General features: G+C 44.9%; 1 protein-coding gene across 6 annotated transcripts in view; it reads right to left on the bottom strand.

The window, feature by feature from the left end:
• Positions 1-19423, bottom strand: part of LOC139250576 (uncharacterized) — a 336890-nt gene that overhangs the window by 8439 nt on the left and 309028 nt on the right. For all 6 annotated transcript variants that reach the window (XM_070872975.1, XM_070872969.1, XM_070872972.1 and 3 more), the window contains 3 exons: positions 16689-16824; positions 5045-5127; positions 2501-2657 (listed from right to left, as the gene is read on the bottom strand). In XM_070872975.1, coding sequence (XP_070729076.1) covers positions 2501-2657; positions 5045-5127; positions 16689-16824 — 376 coding nt within the window. The remainder of the gene's footprint in view (positions 1-2500; positions 2658-5044; positions 5128-16688; positions 16825-19423) is intronic.

The raw sequence follows: 19423 nt of genomic DNA, 5'->3' as shown, positions 1-19423 counted from the left end.
TAGTAGAAGTCATGGGTTTGCGAGGTGATACCAAAGAAGCCATGGTGAGTTACTGCAGTGCATCTTATAGATGGTACACACTGCAGCCATGGTATGCCAGTGTTGGAGGGAATAAATGTTAAAGGTGGTGGATGGGTTGCCAATCAAGCGGGCTGCTTTGTCCTGGATGGTTGAGCTTTTTGAGTGTTGTTGGAGCTGCACTCATCCAGACAAGTGGAGAGTATTCCATCACACTCCTGACTTGTGCCTTGAGATGGTGGAAATGCTTTGTGGAGTCAGGAGGTGAGACACTCGCCACAGAATACCCAGCCTCTGACCTGCTATTGCAGCCACAATATTTACGTGGCTGGTTCAGTTAAGTTTCTGGTCAATGGTGACCCCCAGTATGTTGATGGTGGGGAATTCGGCAATGGTAATGCAGTTTACTATCATGGAGAGGTGTTTAGACTCTTACTTGTTGGAGATGGTGGCACGAATGTTACTTGCCACTTATCAGCCCAAACCTGAACGTCCTCCAGGTCTTGCTGCATGTGGGCATGGACTGCTTCATTTTCTGAGGATTTGCAAATGGAACTGAACACTGTGCATTAATTAGCAAACATCCCCACTTCTACCCTTATGATGGAGGGAAGGTCATTGATGAAGCAGCTGAAGATTGTTGGGCCTAGGACACTGCCCTGAGGAACTCCTGCAGCGATGTCCTGGGGCTGTGATGATGTGACCTCCAACAATCACAACCATCTTCCTTTGTGCTTGGTATGACTCCAGCCAGTGGAGAGTTTTCCCCTGATTCCCATTGACGAACAGCCATTTCATACAACCCCTCTTCTTTAAAGATCTTTCTGTTCTGCTGCACATTTACAAATGCTTTATTTACAGTTCACTTTCTGGTAATTTTCAAAACATTCATTGGCTGCTTTCCTGTCAACATAAACACAGTACATGTTCTGTTCAAAACAGAAAATTCCGCCAGGCCCACTCAGCTCCAGACCTCATTACAATCTTGGTCTAAACATGGACAGAAGAGCTGAATTCCAGAGCTGAGGTGAGAGTGACTGCCCTTGACATCAAGGCAGCATTTGACCGAGTGTGGCATCAAGGGGCACTAGCACAAAGGAAGATGGTTGTGGTTGTTGGAGGTCAATAAATTCAGCCCCAGGACATCGCTGCAGGAGTTCCTCAGGGCAATGTCCTAGGCCCAACCATCTTCAGCAGCTTCATCAATGACCTTCCCTCCATCATAAGGTCAGAAGTGGGGATGTTTGCCGATGATTGCAGTGTTCAGTGCCATTCGCAACTCCTCAGATAATGAAGCAATCCATACCCACAGGAAGCAAGATCTGGAGGACATTTAGGCTTGGGCTGATAAGTGGCAAGTAACATTCACACCACACAAGTGCCAGGCAATGACTATCTGCAACCAGAGAGAATCTAACCACCACCCCTTGACATTCAACAGCATTACCATCATGGAATCCCCCACCATCAACATGCTGGGGGTCACCATTGACCGGAAACTTAATTGGACCAGCCACATAAATACTACAAAAGCAGGTCAGAGGCTGGGTATTCTGCAGCGAGTGTCTCACCTCCTGACTCCCCAAAGACTTTCCACCATCTACAAGGCACAAGTCAGGAGTGTGATGGAATACTTCCCACTTGCTGGATGAGTGCATCTCCACATCATTCAAGAAGCTCGACACCATCCAAGACAATGCAGCCTGTTTTGGCACCCCTTCCACCACCTTAAACATTCACTCCCTCTACCACCAGCACACCGTGGCTGCAGTAGGAACACCACCACCTCCAGGTTCCCCTCTAAGTCACACACTATCCTGACTTGGAAATATATCGGCGTTCCTTCATTGTCGCTGAGTCAAAATCCTGGAATTCCAGGGCAATTAGGGATGGGCAATAAATGCTGGCCTTACCAGCGATGCCTACATCCCAGGAACGAAAAAGAAGGGAAATAACAAGCCTCTTCAAAAACCCAAGCAAACCTCTCTGTCATATTAAGAACTCCCTTCCACATACAGCTTATCTTTAATGTGCAACATAAACGGGTGGAAATAATGCTGAGTGAGATTTCTGCCCAAAGATTTGGAAATCCTTCAATACTACTACAAGCCCTCATTAGCAAGTAGGATGCAAACTTAACTAAGCTCTCGCTCAGTTAAGCCACTAAAGGGATCAAGGGGTATGGAGAGAAAGCAGGAAAGGGGTACTGAGGTGAGCGATCAGCCATGATCTTATTGAATGGTGGTGCAGACTCGAAGGGCCGAATGGCCTACTCCTACTATTTTCTATGTTTCTAAGCAAGCATTCACTAGTAAATGAGGAAAGATGTCTAATTAAAGGATTAAGCCCAATCAGAAAATGAATGGGGTCGAATAACATCACTGGATGTTGGTTTTCCCAGTTAGTACTCACCCAGCTCATGATAGTAAGAGTGTTCCTACCAAGTGGAAATTTTAGCTCCAAATATGAAATTCTAACATACCATTTTGATCATATTGCTGAAGTCAGACTTTAATTTCATGTTTTGCTCAATTTCATTTATTTTGAATTCATTTTGCAGAGATGTGGTCACCAGCTGCCATATTCTTGGCTTTGGATTCTTGCCCTGAGTTTTAATCTTTCCTCTGAAGGACTTCCATCTAAAATGAAAGAAAATTTGATAGTTAGCATGTTTTACATAACGAAAGGAGAGCATTATAAAACACAAATGGGTGGAAAATTGCGGTCGGAGGTTTCCTTCATACGAACGCCTCCAACCCTCCAAAAATCTACGGAAGTACCTGGTGGTCCCGGAGGAATGTAGAGATCCCAGTTGGAGGCCTAGATTCGCTGCGCAGCGCATGGGGCGATGCCTTTCAGGTACGTACGTACAAGCTGGAGTCACGTGAGCCTGGACCACCAATCACTATGCAGTATTCTCATTGATAAAATGGGAGCTGTTTGTATGGACTCCCATTATTATCAATGAGAAAACCTCTAAAACACCGAAACGTAGCATAATAAATAAATAAAACACCTCACATATTTAACATTAATTAAAATTAAATGATTTTGGGTGGGGTGGAGTCTATATGTTGTGATACACAAGGTATCGCAATTGTGTGGGACAGACTCAATTTATTGTTCGTATTCCATCGAGGAATTAATTGAAACCTTGTATTGCCATGTGACTGGATACTTAAAGTTCAGCCTCTAGCAGTAGGAGCAGCTGATATTTGACTAAATGATGGCTTTCCCAAGGTACAGAAGGAATCATTGAGTGCATGAATATAATCATTAATCTATAGCATACCTAAATTAGAAGTCCTATTGTTACATAAATGTGGAAATAAGAGTGAAATCCACACAAGAAAATACTAAACATCATTGCAGTATGCATTGTCCCAGGATTACATATTCCCGAGGGGGAAGGAGGGTAGACTCCATGGGGCCAATTTTCCACGCTGCCGATTTGTGGCACAGTTGTAGAGGCACCCAGAAAAAGTTGCAAGTTTTGTCGGAATAAACTTTCATTTTGGAGTGGCGCAGATTGTCCTTAAGCTCTGTAGGTGGAGCTTAAGGTCTGTGCGAAAAACTGAGGTTGCCAGGGTAATGAGGGACGCTGAATTTATCCTGTAGTGTCATTGCTGATTTTTCTCTCCCTAAGAACTTCTATTTTCATTACAGGTGTAAGCATTCCAAGAGCCTAATTTTTAAAAATTGATTTGTCTCTTTGTAAACTCAACCATGACCCCATGATGTGAATATAATATAGAGGATGTAACGGGCCAGAAAGATATGGCAGAAAGACTGGTTGTGACATCTCAAAAACATCCCAGAGGTTCTCTTAATTACACCTGTAGTGCACTAATGTACCTAATAGTTTTCCTCAGTGGCTTAATATAAATTTACAGTTAGAGTCATCGGTGCTGCTGCTATTCCGGGCCGAAAGGCCCCCCGTCCCCGGTGCCGTGTCTTCAGCTCCGCTAGAACAATAGCATCTTCTCTGCGCTGATTTTCTTAAGTTCAGGTAAGGTCTTTCAGAACGGTGCACTGCGCCGTTTTTGAAAAAATCCTAGTTGGCCAAACTCACTTAAATGGCCAGAAATGGCGCAGCCGGCATCCCCTGTGACGTCAAAAAATCGTGAACTAAAAAAAAATCAGCCGTAAGTAGTTTGGGATGGCGCAGAAACTTTGGCGAAACTTGCAGATTTTAGTCTGCTCCAAAAAAAACAGCGTACGCCAAAAAAATGGCGCAGAATGGTGGCAAAAATTCTGACCAAAATTTCCGCAGTCACCAAGAATGGCATCTTTAAACGAAAAAGGGGAAAAAGCATTCAACCCCTTTTTGGGGAAAAGAAGAAAATATGACCCTAAATTACATAATTTAGTTACACCGACATTATCTATGCTTCAGCATTATGAGCCATAGATGACATCCTCCCACCCGGCCCCCCAAATCCACTTTTCTCCCATGGATATAAATTGTAGGCTGAACTTTTTATTTCACTATTCACATACAGGAAAACCTTTTGTCACATGTAATTTTCGAGAGAGGAGCTTTAATCCCAAATATTCCACATAATATTTATCATTACTTGGTGGCAAACATTACTCTAATATTTAAACTTAGTATATAAAGACTTTGATCAAAAATAATATAATAGATTGATTTTAGCTTCACATTGCCAATTAGAAATGAGTATAACCGCTATTCCTTACCAGCAGAGGTTCTTACACATTTGTATCATTTTTAAATGGCAATAATGAAGAGGTCAGCAATCTGGATTTTCCAGCCATCGTTTCAATGCCTGGAGAATCGGAAGTGCACAAACTGAATGTGCTAACCTCCGTGCCTCATTCTCCAATCTGTGCTGCAATCATGTGAGACTCAATGCTGAGAGCAGAGCTTTCCTCTGAAAATCTGGTAATGTAAGAGACGATTGAAGGCTGTGATTGGGGATTTGTAAGTTTATAAGATGGATGAGATAAGGTGCGCAAAATGGCCGTCCTCATCAGTATTTACCTTGTGATTCTGGATTCTTACCTCTTTTCATGAAGGTCAAATTCAAGCTTGGACTTAAAAATTCCAAATGCTTTTGTTACAGTCGATTTAAGGTCTTTGGACACCTAAGTAAACAATAAGATGTAGGTTTCCAATAAAAGTATATTCTACACAACAAAACTACTCAGAACTTTAACAAAAGCAAAATACTACGGATGCTGGAAAACCGAAATAAAAACAAAGTATTGGAAATGCTCAGCAGGTCAGGCAACATCTGTGCAGAAAGAAAGAAAGTTAACATTTTCAAAAAGTCATCGACCTGAAATGTTCACTCTGTTTCTCTCTCCACAAATGCTGCCTGACCTGCTGAGTATTCCAGCACTTTCTGTATTTACTCAGTCTTTCCCCAACCAACATCCATATCACCTGACTGACACTCAAACTCTTCCTGTCAGGGAATCTGAAATGAAAATGTCAGCTGATATTCTGAACCAGTAGAAAAGGAATAATTTCAGTCAGCCTAACCTCAGTGGTGGGAAAATTATTGGAAAAAGTCCTGAAGGACAGGATAAATCTTCACTTAGAAAGACATGGATTAATCGAGGACAGTCAGCATGGATTTGTTAAGGGAAGGTCGTGTCTGACTAACTTGATTGAATTTTTCGAGGAGGTAACCAGAAGGGTCGATGAAGGCAAAGCGTATGATGTAGTGTATATGGATTTTAGCAAAGCTTTTGATAAGGTCCCACATGGCAAAGTAAAAGCCCATGGGATCCAGGGCAAAGTGGCAAGTTGGATCCAACATTGGCTCAGAGGCAGAAAGCAAAGGGTAATAGGTGTTTTTGCGACTGGAAGGATGTTTCCAGTGGGGTTCTGCAGGGCTCAGTACTGGGTCCCTTGCTTTTTGTGATATATATCAATGATCTAGACTTGAATATTGGGGTTATGATGAAGAAGTTTGCAGATGATACTAAAATCGGCTGTGTGGTTGATAATGAAGAAAGCTGCGCACTGCAGGAAGATATCAATCAACTGGTCAGGTGGGCAGAAGAGTGGCAAATGGAATTTAATTCAGAGAAGTCTGAGGTAATGCATTTGGGGAGGGCTAACAAGGAAAGGGAATACACATTAAATGGTAGGATACTGAGAAGTGTAGAGGAACAAAGGGACCTTGGAGTGCATGTCCACAGATCCCTGAAAGTGGCAGGCCAGGTAGATAAGGTGGTTAAGAAGGCACACGGAATGCTTGCCTTTATTAGCCGAGGCATAGAATACAAGAGCAGGGGGGGTTATGCTTGAACTGTATAAATCACTGGTTAGCCACAGCTTGAGTACTGTGTGCAGTTCTGGTCACCGCATTACAGGAAAGACGTGATTGCACTGGAGAGGGTACAGAGGAGATTTACGAGGATGTTGCCGGGAGTGGAGAATATGATCTATGAGGACAGATTAGATAGGCTGGATTTGTTTTCCTTGGAACAGAAGAGGCTGAGGGGAGACCTCTTTGAGGTATATAAAATTATGAGGGGCCTAGATATACTGGATAGAAAGGGCCTATTTCCCTTAGCAGAGGGATCAACAACCAGGGGGCATAAATTTAAAGTAATTGGTCGAAGGTTTAGAGGGGATTTGAGGAGAAATTTCTTCACACAGAGGGTTGTGGGGGTCTGTAACTCGCTGCCTGAAAGGGTGGTAGAAGCAGAAACCCTCACCACATTTAAAAAGTACTCGGATGTGCACTTAAAGTGCTGTAACCTGCAGGGTTACAGACATCGAGCTGGAAAGTGGGATTAGGCTGGATAACCTCTTGTTGGCTGGCACAGACACGATGGGCCGAAATGGCCTCCTTCTGTGCTGTAAACTTCTATGATTCTATGATTATTCTATGATTTGCAGGGTTGTGAGAAAAGAATGGGACAAATTGGATTGCTCTTTCAAAGAGCCAGCTCAGACACGACGACCCTGTGCTATATTACTCTATGAAAAAAATTTGTGATGGAATATATCAATTTAGGTGGTCTGATAAGGTTTTCACTGGTGCAAGTATTTAATCTGACATATTCTTCCAGTTCTACAAATCTGTACTGTCTCCATAACATCGTATGATTGAATTTTCCATGGCGTAGAAAAAAACTTCATGCATGCGTATATGATACTGGAACAACAGAAGTCGAACTGTTGGGCATTCTCTCTTCTTTTGCTAACAGCATCTGGAAATTGGGCAGACACAAAAACTGCCTGCCTCCAAATGAACAAACCCCGGTAGTCTCAATGTGTCGCACATGTCATAACTGGGTCCAGCCGCAAAATCCAACGTGCCCACTTAAATCACACCGCAAATGCACTGCAAACATTGCAGACTTTTGGTCCCAATCACATGCAAGTTCTTTCTTTGTCTCGATATCTGACAGCTATTAGTAATTGCAATCTTTTCCAATGTCTATCAAGCTATTAAAAATAGGAAGGAACTAATAGATGATAACAGAGGTAAACTATGACCAGGGGTGTGCTCTATACTCCCAGGCAATGAAAAAAGCCTTGATCTAGAACTGTGGATGAGATAAGGAAGGTGACTAGTCAGGGTCCAACTACAGTAGTTGGAGGTTTTATCTTACCAGAAATTGACTGGGACAATAATATCTCTACTGATAAGACAGGGAAGGAATTTCGAGAGTTAATGGAAGATTGTGTTTTGACTCAGTTTGTAAAAGAGCAAACAAGGAGAGAAAACATCTAGGATTTGATTAAGAGTAATAGGGATGATCAAATCTCCCACACAAAGGTGGATGAGGCTTTAAGTTCCAATGATCATAAGCAGGATGCATAAATACGGAGATCAGAGAAACATGTTGTAATGTATGCACCTGTGAGAACGCTCACAGGTTTGTAGTGCCTACGGCCATACTGGTCTGGGGGAGCCCGATCTCGGATGCTAAGTAGAGTAAGGCCTGGTTAGTACTTGGGAGGGAGATCGACTAGGAATACATAAGAAATAGAAACAGGAGTAGGCCATACGGCTCCTCGAGCCTGCTCCGCCATTCAATAAGATCATGGCTGAACTGATCATGGATTCAGGCCTGCTCCCCATAACCCCTTATCGTTTAAGAAACTGTCTATTTCTGTCTTAAATTTATTCAATGTCCCAGCTTCCACATCTCTCTGAGGCAGTGAATTCCACAGATTTACAACCCTCTGAGAGAAGAAACTGCAACGAGAGCCCCCATAACTGGGAGCATGTGGTGTTCTCAGAAGCCTTCCTTTAAGAGCCAAAGCCTTCCTTTAAGAGCCAAAGCCTTGCAAGCATCCTGCACCCCCGTCACACTTTAACAACTTTTAAAATTATTTACACCTAGCCACTACTCAAATAAAATGTAAATAAACCAGTACAAAAGCAAAAATCTAAACTTACCTGAAAGTTGCGTGTGTCCCTTTAAGAAGCGCTGGTGGTGGGTGGGGGGGGGTCCTTCATACAGCTGAACACACATTCAGCTGTGCGTGCTGTGGAGAGGGCCTCAAACGGAGTGGCAACATCCAAAATGGCAGGTTGTACGTCAGTTCAGCATTGCACACTGATCAATGTCATGATCTGACTAATTACCGTATTTGCAGCGAGCACAGGCAACGGTAGCGCTGACAACCTGCCCAAAATGGCAGCTGCCGTGTTCTGTGCTAGAATTGAGCAGAAGCGAGGCGGCTGCTATTTTTTTTTACCTAAACTGGCCTCATCAGCCGGTGCTAAGAGGTCGAATTTCATGGCCAATAAGTCTAAAACAAATGAAAAGGAAGCGAGTAGAGTAATAGTCAGAAATTTTGCTTTAGGCACTACAGGTAAAGGGAAAACTGAAAGATGTAAAGTAAATAAATCACGAGCGAGAAATAAGAAACATGTGAGACAACAACATTAGAGCAGGAGGACAGGTTACGGTGTACAGTACTTTATACAAGTAGAAGGAAAAACTTGAATGAAGTGCAGGCACAAATTCAACTTAGAAAGTAATGGTAGCCATTACTGATATATGGTTAAAATAGTCAGGACTGGGAACTGAATATATACCAGGTTATAAGGTCTACAGGAAGGATAGGAAATCTAGTGGAGATGGAGGAGTAGCATTAGTGAGTAAGGATGGAATTACTTCTATAATAAGAGACGATATAACAAGTGGTAAACAGACAGTGGAGATTTTATGGGTAGAATTAAGAAGTAAAAAAATGATTTAAAACTGTAGTGGAAGTCATGTATAGGCCCTCTGGTAGCAGCTGTGAAGTAGCGCAATGTATTCATAGACAGAGATTTATAGGCAGAGATTAGACAAACATGGAGTAAAGACAGTAGTTTTAATGGGGGGTTTTATCTTTCACATAGATTGGGATAAGCAGACTAGCACCTGAATTTTGTGAGTGAGTTCAGGGTATGTCCTCGAACCAACAAGGGAGCAGGCTATATTAGATTTAATATTGAGCAATGAACCAGATTTATTTAACAGCCTAACGATGCGAAAAAAATTATCTAATCATGATCATAATATGATTGGGTTCATTGTTGTGTTTGAAAGGAAGTAATGCGAAACAGCTACACAAGATTCTAGATTTAGCTAAGGCTGACTTCAGAGACAAAGACTGTCCACAGTAAATTGGGCAAATCTGTTAATGCGTAAAACGACAGAAAATCATTGGAAGTGTTCAAAATATTATTTCAGGTCGATGACCTTTCATAGAATCATAGATTAGTACAGAACAGAATGAAACCATTCGGCCCATCAAGTTTGCTCCAGCTTTTTCGAAGAGCAATCCAGTTAGTATCACTCACCCGTTCTTTCCCCATATCCCTGCAAATTTTTCTCTTTCAAGTATTTATCCAATTCTCTTTTGAAGGCTACTATTGAATCTGTATCCACCACCCTATCAGGCGTGTATTCCAAAACCTAACCACTGGTTGTGTAAGAAAGTGTTTCCTCATGTTGCCTCTGGATCTTTTGCCAATCACCTTAATTCTGTGCCCTCTCATTATCACTCCTTCAACCATTGAAAACAGGTTCTCTTTATTTAATCTGTCTAAATACTTCATGATTTTAAACACCATTATCTCCTCTTAGCCTTCTCTGCTCCAAGGGGAACATCCCCAACTTCTCTAGACTACCCTGTAACTGTATTCCTGGAACAATTCTAGTAAAGCTCTCCAAAGCCTTCACATCCTTCCTAAAATGTGGTGCCCAGAATTGGACACAATACTCCAGCTGGGGCCAAACTAGTGTTTTATACAAGTTTAGCATAACTTCCTGGCTTTTCGACTCTATGGGGCCGAGATTGCCCCTCGCCCGAAACGGGGCAAATGCATCGCATTTGACTGTCCGTTACCGCCGATCTGGATGCGGTGTTAATAAAAAAGAAATTACGCTTTTTTCTGTCCGAAACGGAGCAGTGTTAATTCCCAGTGGTAAGGGCTGCTTTCAGCAGTGTGCCTGCGGAGTGGAGATTGCACCGCAAAATTCCCCTCCTATCCATTTGATGCACACCATCATGCTAACGATGCAGCTCCCTGGCTGCCTTAAAGGGCAGGTTTTGCAGCTGTGTCTTGAGTTCCTCGACCTTTCTTTGCCCAGGATTTCCGCTGCTCTGGAAGCTCAGAGTGCTCTCATGCACTCTGGGCAACAGGGCACGGAGCGTCTTACTGCTGTTGTCTCTGATGGCTTCCAGAGTGTGGCTGCTGTCATGCAGTCTCAGCTAGAGGCTACGTGAGATCTGACTGCTGCCATTGCGGCTGGGGCCACCCCGGTCCACCGGGGACCTAACGGTGCCACCCCACCTCACCGACCTGTGCTCCAGCAGCTTGGTGGAGGAGGTGGGGTGCTGCCCCGGGGGAGCAGCACTGGTTCCCCGGACCAGGATACTGATGTGGGCTCTCCAGTTCACAGCAGCCCTGAGTCGAGACCTGCCACTCCGCAATTGCTGCCAAGTATGGCTTCACCCCAGCCACTTCCGACTGAAGGCGCACAGGAGGATGCGGCACAGTCTGCAGCCAGCCTTCCAGGGCCAGAGCTGGTCGAGGGCGTCTGAGAAGGACATCTGCAGCTTCCTCTGCACACACACAGCAGTCTTCCCAAAGTCGTGAGGCAGTCACAGGGGAGACACTGCGGCGTAGTGTAAGGATAGGTTTGCGTAAGAGGAGTAATAAGGAGTTGGACAAGCGTGATAATGGATTAAGTGAGTGGTTTGGAGACCCATTGTTTGGGTTTTAATAAATATTTAGTGTTTGGAATTTGTGATCAGGTCTCTCATTTCAGTGTGCAGGAATAGTGTGTGAGAGAGCTCACAGGTTGGTCCATGGAAATGGCCAGATGCAGGCTTAAGTGGGCATTGACTTGTGTGAGCCGGGCAGCTATGAGACGGCATTGTGCTTCCCTTGCAAGGTTAGGATGGGGACGCCACCTGCTGCGTAGCTGCACACCCGCATCCTGGTTCTCCTCCTCCTCCGCAGGTGCCACTGCTGCTTCGTCCTCCGATGGCTGAGCCCCCATGATGGCCAGGTTGTGGAGCATGCAACATACCACCACAAATGTGGAGACATGCCCAGGCGAATACTGCAGCACCCCACTCTGAGCAGTCCAGGCAACGGAACCTGTGTTTGAGAATGCCAATAGTGTGTTCGATGATGGTCCTGGTGGCCGTCACACTCTCACTGTACGCGAGTTGCCCATCAGTTCTAGGGTAGCGCAGAGGATTCATGAGCCAAGTGCTCAGTGCGTAGCCCTGGTCACCGAGGAGCCAGCCGCAATCTTCATTGGGACCAGTGAAGAGGCGTGGCACACCGCTCTGGCACAGTATGAAAGAGTCGTGGCTGCTGCCAGGAAACCGGGCATCCACTTGCAGAATCTTGCGGTTGTGGCCGCAAATGAGTTGTACATTGAAGCCCTTGCGGTTTCTGAATTGCTCTTCAGCCTGGTGGGGTGCCCTGAGACCTACGTGGGTGCAGTCAGTGATCCCCTGGGCCCTGCAAGAATGCAATCTGGCGCTCCAATTGCTTCTCTCTGGGGCAGGAGATGTCGTCGGCCCTCCTATACAGAGCACCTGTCACCTCCCGTATCGCTGTGTGGGCTGCAAACTGCGAAATGTTGCAGATGTTCACAGTGGCAGCTTGAAACGAGCCTGTGGCATAAATGTTGAGGGCTACAATGACCTCGATGCCACGCTCAAGGCTGTCCTCACCCATGTCTGTGGCTCCAATTCTGGCTGCAGGAGATTACAGATCTCAGTGACGACGTCCTTCCGGAATTTCAGTCTGCGCAGGCACTGATCATCACTCATATCTGTCTTTGCGAATTGATGGCGGAAGACCCTTCCGCGATATGCCCTCTCACCCCCACTTCTGTGTGGCCGTCTTGCTATTGGCTGCTCCCTGCTGCTGTTCTGCCTCCTCCAACTCTGCAGGCTGCTGCTGCCCAGCATCTAGCTCCGCTGCAAGCTGCCTCCTGGCTGCTCATCCGTTATCTGGTGGTGGGGGGGGGGCGGGGGCGTAACTGACTCTCCTCCTTGGGGAGGCCCTTGCTAAGGGCCTTCGTGTGGCACCTCTTATTTGCCCTCTGTGGCCATCCCCCTGGCCCTCTCCATACTGGTCCGCAACGGTGCCTGCGGCCCTTGCCCGCTGCCTCTGCAGCTGTTGCCCCCAGCGCAGCCTTCTCCTCTGTGCCTCGGCTTCACGCACAATGCACAGCAGGCGTTGGTCTGTAAGCATTGCCCCCATTTCAAAGCCCTCCACCAACACAGCCTCCCCGAAGTGGCCACCTTGTTCTGCAGGTGGAAGGCGCCTCCAGCACTCGCAAAGCAGCGCACACTGTAGCCTTGCACTGCTAGTCAAAGAATGCAAAAAAGTTGCTGACGCTAAATCCAATCAAATCACCAACCCTTTAAGGCAATCTGGCAGTGTGCATCAGCAACTATGCACCACTCGAAAAAAACAACTCTTGGCACCGCGAGCAGCCAGATGACTTTTGAAGGGCAAAGGGGCTTCCGGCCCAGCACCTCGGCGGTGCGCGCAGTGATGATGCGCTTAGGAGTGCTGTCCATCACCGGCAGGGAAGTGGTGCTAAAACGCATCAGGGCAATAGCGATCTCGGTGGCCATTTAACGTGAACTCGGCGGCCATTGCACTCCGCAGCATGGCCGCCGATTTGAGGTGCTAACAGACTTTAACGAGAGGGGCAATTTCAGCCCCTATGCCTCTACTTATAAAGCCCAGGATCCCATATGCTTTATTAACTGCTTTGTTAATCTGCCCTGCCACCTTCAAAGGTTTGTGCACAAGCACCCCCAGGGTGCTTCTTGCATCCCCTTTAAAATTGTACCATTTAATGTGTATGTTCTCTTCTTATTCTTCCTTCCAAATTGTATCACCTCACACTTCTCTGCATTGAATTTCATCTGCCATGTGTCTGCCCATTCCACCAGCCTGTCGAGGTCTTCTAGAAGTCTATTACTATGTTCCTCACCGTTTACTACACTTTCAAGTTTCGTGTCATCTGCCAATTTTGAAATTGTGCCCTGTACCCTCAAGTCCAATTCATTAATGTATATTAAAAATAGCAGTGGTCCTAGTACTGAACCTTAGAGAACACCAATGTAAACCTCCTATTCACTACAATTCTCTGTTTTCGATCCCTTAGACAATTCTGTATTCTAGCTTGGCAGAGGGATGAGAACCTGAGTGTAGATTCAGAAGGGAGAAAAACAAAGCTGGAAATGGAAGGCAGTAAATACGTAAGTGAGTTTGGAAAGCAGAGAAAACAAAGGCTAGAAAATAGACAACAAAGGAGTTTGACAGTTCTTAGTGGTATATACTTCAAAGCAAGGAGTCCAGTGACTAAGGCAGATGAGCTGAGGGCATAGCTAGACATATGAAAGTATGATATCATAGTTGTTGAAACATGGATGAAAGAAGAGCAGGAATGGCAGCTCAACATTCCTGGTTATAGGGCTTTCAGACAAGTTAGAGAGGGCGATAAAAAAGGAGGGGAGTCGCAATATTGGTTAAAGAAACAATTACAGCTGTTAGCAGGGATGATATGTTAGAAGGATCATCAAATGAGGCTATATGGATTGAACGGGAGAACAAAAAAGAGGCAATTACACTGCTGGGAATGTACCCCCAAATAGCCAGAGGGAGATAGAAGAGCACATATGTAGGCAGATTTCTGAGAAGTGCAAAAACAATAGGGCAGTAATAGTAGGCGATTTCAACTACCCAAATATTAACTGGGATAAAATCAGTGTAATCGGTACAGGGGCGCAGCATTCTTAAAATGAAAAATGCATTCAGGAGAACTTTTTGAGCCAGTATGTAGTAAGCCCAACAAGAGAGGGAGCGGTTCTGGACTTAGGTTTAGGGAATGAGGTGGACAGGTGGAAGCGGGTGTCAGTGAGAGAGCATTTGGTGGTAGTGATCATAATTCAATTAGACATAGCATAGTTATGAAAAAGGACAAAGATAGATCAGGAATAAAAGTTCTCCAATTTTACTAAGCTGCGATGTGATTTAGCAAAAGTGTACTGGAAACAGCTACTTGAAGGTAAATCAGTATCAGCGCAGTCGGGGGCATTCAAGGAGGAGATAGTGAGGGTTCAGAACAAATATGTTCCCACAAAGCAAAGGGGTGGGACTCCCAAATCTAGAACCCACTGGATGTCAAGGGGAACACAAGATAGGATAAGGCAAAAAAGGGAAGCTTATGTGAGATACCGAGAGCTAAATACTGCAGAAAGCCTAGATGAGTATAGAAAGTGCAGGGGTGAAATTAAAAAGGAAATTAGGAAAGCAAAGAGAGAGCATGACAAAATATTGGCAACTTAAATGAAGGAAGGCACAAAGCTGTTTTACAAATACATAAAGAGCAAGAGAATAACTAAAAAAAAGAGTAGCGCATATTAAAGACCAAAAAGGAAGCTTGTGTACGGAGGCAGAAGAAATGGGTCTGGTTCTTAATGAATACTTTGCATCTGCCTTCACAAAAGAGAGGGACAATGCAGACATTGTAGTTGAGGAGGAGTGTGAAATATTAGATGGGATAAACATAGTGAGAGCGAAAGTATTAAGGGGTTTAGCAACTTTGAAAGTAGATAAATCACCAGTCCCGGATGAAATGTATCCCAGGCTGTTAAGAAAAGCAAGGGAGGAAATAGTGGAGGCTCTGACCGTCATTTTTCAATCCTCTTTGGCTAGAGGTGTGGTACTGGAGGACTGCTAACATTGTATCATTGTTTAAAAAGGAAGAAAGGGATAGACCGAGTAATTTCAGGCCAGTCAGCCAAATCTCAGTGGTGGCCAAATTATTGGAAAAAATTCTGAGCGACAATATTAATCGTCATTTACAAAGGCACAGATTAATCAAGGAAAGTCAGCATGGATTTGTTAAAGGAAAGTCATGTCTGACTAACTTGATTGAATATTAGATGGGATAAACATCTTAAGTTGCCAAAAAGTGTGGGGCGGAGCGGTAAGGGAGGTGTTGCACACCTCTCTTAGGGCGCTAGGCCGGCTGAGCATGTGAAAATCCCGAGCTGAGCAGCCAGCCTTGGAGCGCTGTAAGAGGCGCCTGGGGAGAAACAAAAACATTGAAAAAAAACACCAAAAACATTCTCAATAAATAAATCAAGCCACCACAACATAAATCGCAAAAAAAATAAAATCAAAAACAACCACACTTACCTGAGGTCAATAATACTTACCTCACTGCAGTCACTAAAGCTTGGACCACCTGCTTTCAAAAGCGATCCCAGCACGGCGCTCTACACAGCGCTACGGGTTGGGTGGGAGCTAAAAATGGAGCCGGTGTCGCCAGGGGTGGACCAGGGGTGTTGCCTTCCACCCCGCCGAAATTGGCCCCGAAAGTCCCGGATCGGAGCTGGAAGCTGGCTGCCCACCCAGAAGAGCTTATCACTGCCATTGCTGCCTCTCCGGCCAAGCTGAAAATCCAGTCCAGATGGTTCAGCAGGGATGGATGTTCAGCCCAAACAGTTTCACAGAAGAACATTCTTAACCTACATTTATTCAGTAAAGTGGTGCAAATGCAGTCCAAAAGATAGGAGTTTTAATGATGATTGAATACATTTACTGGCAATAATTTTCATTTTCATTAAATTAAAAGCAATGCCCACGTGCTCATGCTGTGCCATGACCTACACCACTCGAAGCTAGCACGAGCTCAGCTGTACAGGCTTTGGAGCAACTTACAGAGGGAACAATGGGTGAGTCACTGATCACAGGTGTGGAAGGTTAGGATCAGTGGCTTGGGGTTATGCTCTGTATTGGCTGGACTTTATAAATAAACTATTAAATAAGAAAAATAAACAATTGGCCTTAGTTTTCCTGCTAGGTGGAGATCAGCCAGGGCTCCAGAAGAGAAAGGAAAGAGAGGCTTTGCGCTAGATAAAACACTGCTGTAGAAGGCACAAGGGATATCACAAAGCTAAATGAGAAAACTAGGAAAAATAATATGGGTTAGTGTTCCAAAAGATTGGAGTCAAGTTTGAATAAATGTACATGAAAGCACAAATAATTCATAACAAAATTGGAGATTTGGGAACATAAATAAATATGGATCAATACTATTTATAACGGATACATAAAGTGAAATAATGGAAATAGATGTTCATGTTCCGCTACATTCAATACATACAAGATGAAAGAAATAAATACCTTTTCCTTCATTTCCTCAAGATTTTTCATCCGGTAAACTTGCTGTAGAAGTTGTTTCAGAGATTCTACAAGTCCTTCCTGGAACAATTTGTGCAGTTTTCTTTCAGTAAATGGAAGCCTTTCCTTGCCCATGTACCTTTAAAAACAATACGATTTGTTATACAGAGTGGAAAGATTGGCAGACAGCTGAAAAAAAAATCAACTTTTCTCTAGGTTTGGAAAGAGATGATCTATCTGACTACCGTTGTAGAATTTTAGAAATGACAGCACAGAAGGAACGCCATTTAAGCCAGTGCCAGTAATAGTGCCATCGGAGCAGGCCGGGGAGCGGAAGGAGCAGCATAACACTCCAGGGAGCAGCACGTGCTGGAGCAGGAGAGCAATGGCAGTGAAGAGGGACATCATCAAGGTCCAGGTCGGTGATTGGAGTGTGGGCAGGTACACCAGGAGCGGCGAGGCTGGGGCGAAGGAGCGGTGAGTGATTGCAGAGTGATGTGATCGGGGCCCAGGAGAGGCGTGAGTTCGGGGCCAGAGGCCCAGGGGCAGCACGGGCCAGCCCACACTGCGATATGTGTGCACACGAGGCCCGTGCAGCAGAGCAGGTCTCCACTCGTCTTGGTTAATCCTTGCCACTGGATCAAGACCTAGCTCTGTCAAGCCCGTGTGGTGGCTGGTGTGCAACGAGCACCACACGTTAAAAAAATCCATGCACGGGCATCTTCTAGCCTTCAAGATTTAGTTCGGGACCTGGAAAGTTAGGTGCTTCATTGAAATACCCGTGAAGTTTTTGACGTGGAAGCAAGTCATCCTCGATTCGAGGGACTGCCTATGATGATGATGAGTATTAGATCTACTTATCTGATTTTAAATGATGTTATAGACTCTGCCTCATAAACTATTTGTGGAAAGCATTCCATGTTCTAATAACCCGCTGTGAGCACCATTTTCTTTTAACTTTTGCTCTTAGTTCCTCTATTGATAATCCTGAATGTATCCTCCTTTGTCACCGACCCTGATATGACACCTACCCTTTGCAGGCGAGTGGTTGTTCTGCTTTATTCAAATGAGGCCTGGGAGTTTAAATGGCTTGAGCCTCATGCCGAGCTCCCCACGGGGAGGTTCCCTCCAGCCCCACGCTAATCTCCCCACCCCCAACCTCACCTCCATTGGGTGAAGCAAAGAGCATAAAGGAGCCAAAGGAGCAAGAAAGGGAAGAGGAACCTGATTTTGCTGAACAGAACATTTGTACTTCAGCTCTATTTACCTGCCTTTGTTATTATCCCTTGATATCCTTACCCAACAAAAATCTATCGATCTCAGTCTTGAAAATGTCAGTTGTCGCAGCATTCACAAGGTTCACCGCGATCCAATTAGATTAATTAATTCAAATTCGATCCGTGGTCAGGGACAGGAGGGTGTGACTACGAGTGAGGAAGGTATGGGGATTCAGGATGGAGGGATTGAGGAGCCTCGGCCCTTGCTCTTGTCCACAGGTTCGAGGCTCTTACTCCCTGTGTGGATGAGAGCAGGGACTGCAGGGAGGATGAGCAAACTGACCACAGCACCATGGTATAGGGGTCATTCAAGTGGGGGGAGTAAAAACAAATGTTGTAGTGGTAGGGGACAGTATCATTAGGGGGATAGATAGGGTTCTCTGCAGCCGAGAGCGTGAGTCCCCAAGGCTGTGTTGCCTGCCCGATGCCAGGGTTAAGGACATCACCTCGGGGCTGGAGAGGAACTTGGAATGGGAGGGGGAAGATCCAGTTGTCGTGGTCCACGTGGGTACCAATGACTTAGAAAGGACAAAGAAAGAGGTTTTGCTGAGGGAGTATGAGCAGCTAGGGGCCAAATTAAAAAGCAGAACAAAGGTAATAATCTCTGGATTACTTCCTGAGCCACGAGCAAATTTGCATAGGGTAAATAAAATCAGAGAGTTAAGCACATGGCTCAAAGACTGGTGTGGGAGAAATGGGTTTTGGTCGTGGGACACTGACACCAGTACTGGGGTAAGAGGGAGCTGTTCCATTCGGACGGGCTCCACTTAGACCGTGCTGAGACTGGGGTCCTGGCGAATCAAATAACTAGGGCTGTAGAGGGGGCTTTAAACTAATTAGTGGGAGGAAGGATTCAGGTGAGCGAAAATTAAAAAAGTCAAAGAATAAGGAGAAGGCAATAGCAGCACTGGGGGAAATGAAAACCTTCATATTGATTGAACAAAGCAAATTGGCCAGGGTAGCCTTGAAGAAAAGTTAATAGATTGTATCCAGTATAGTTTCCTTGAACAGTATGTTGCGGAACCAACCAGGAAGCAGGCTATCTTAGATCTGGTACTGTGTAATGAGACAGGATTAATAAACAATCTCCTAGTAAAGGATCCTCTAGGAATGAGTGACCATAACATGGTTGAATTTCAAATTCAGTTGGAGGGTGAGAAAGTTTGTTCTCAAAGCAGTGTCCTAAGCTTAAATAAAGGAGACGACAAAGGTATGAGGGCAGACTTGTCTAAAGTGGACTGGGAAAATAGATTAAAGTGTGGGACAGTTGATGAGCAGTGGCAGACATTTAAGGAGATGTTTCATAACTCGCAACAAAAATGTATCCCAATGAGAAGGAACGACTGTAAGAGAAGAGATAACCATCTGTGGCTAACGAAATAAGGGATGGTATCAAATTGAAAACAAGGGCATACAATGTGGCCAAGACTGGTGGGAGGCCAGAGGATTGGGAAACTTTTA

Source organism: Pristiophorus japonicus, unplaced genomic scaffold (assembly GCF_044704955.1).
Source record: "Pristiophorus japonicus isolate sPriJap1 unplaced genomic scaffold, sPriJap1.hap1 HAP1_SCAFFOLD_393, whole genome shotgun sequence".
NCBI classification, from domain to species: Eukaryota; Metazoa; Chordata; class Chondrichthyes; family Pristiophoridae; genus Pristiophorus; species Pristiophorus japonicus.
The sequence above is the reverse complement of the archived record's forward strand: the minus strand, read 5'-3'. Positions and strand labels throughout refer to the sequence as shown.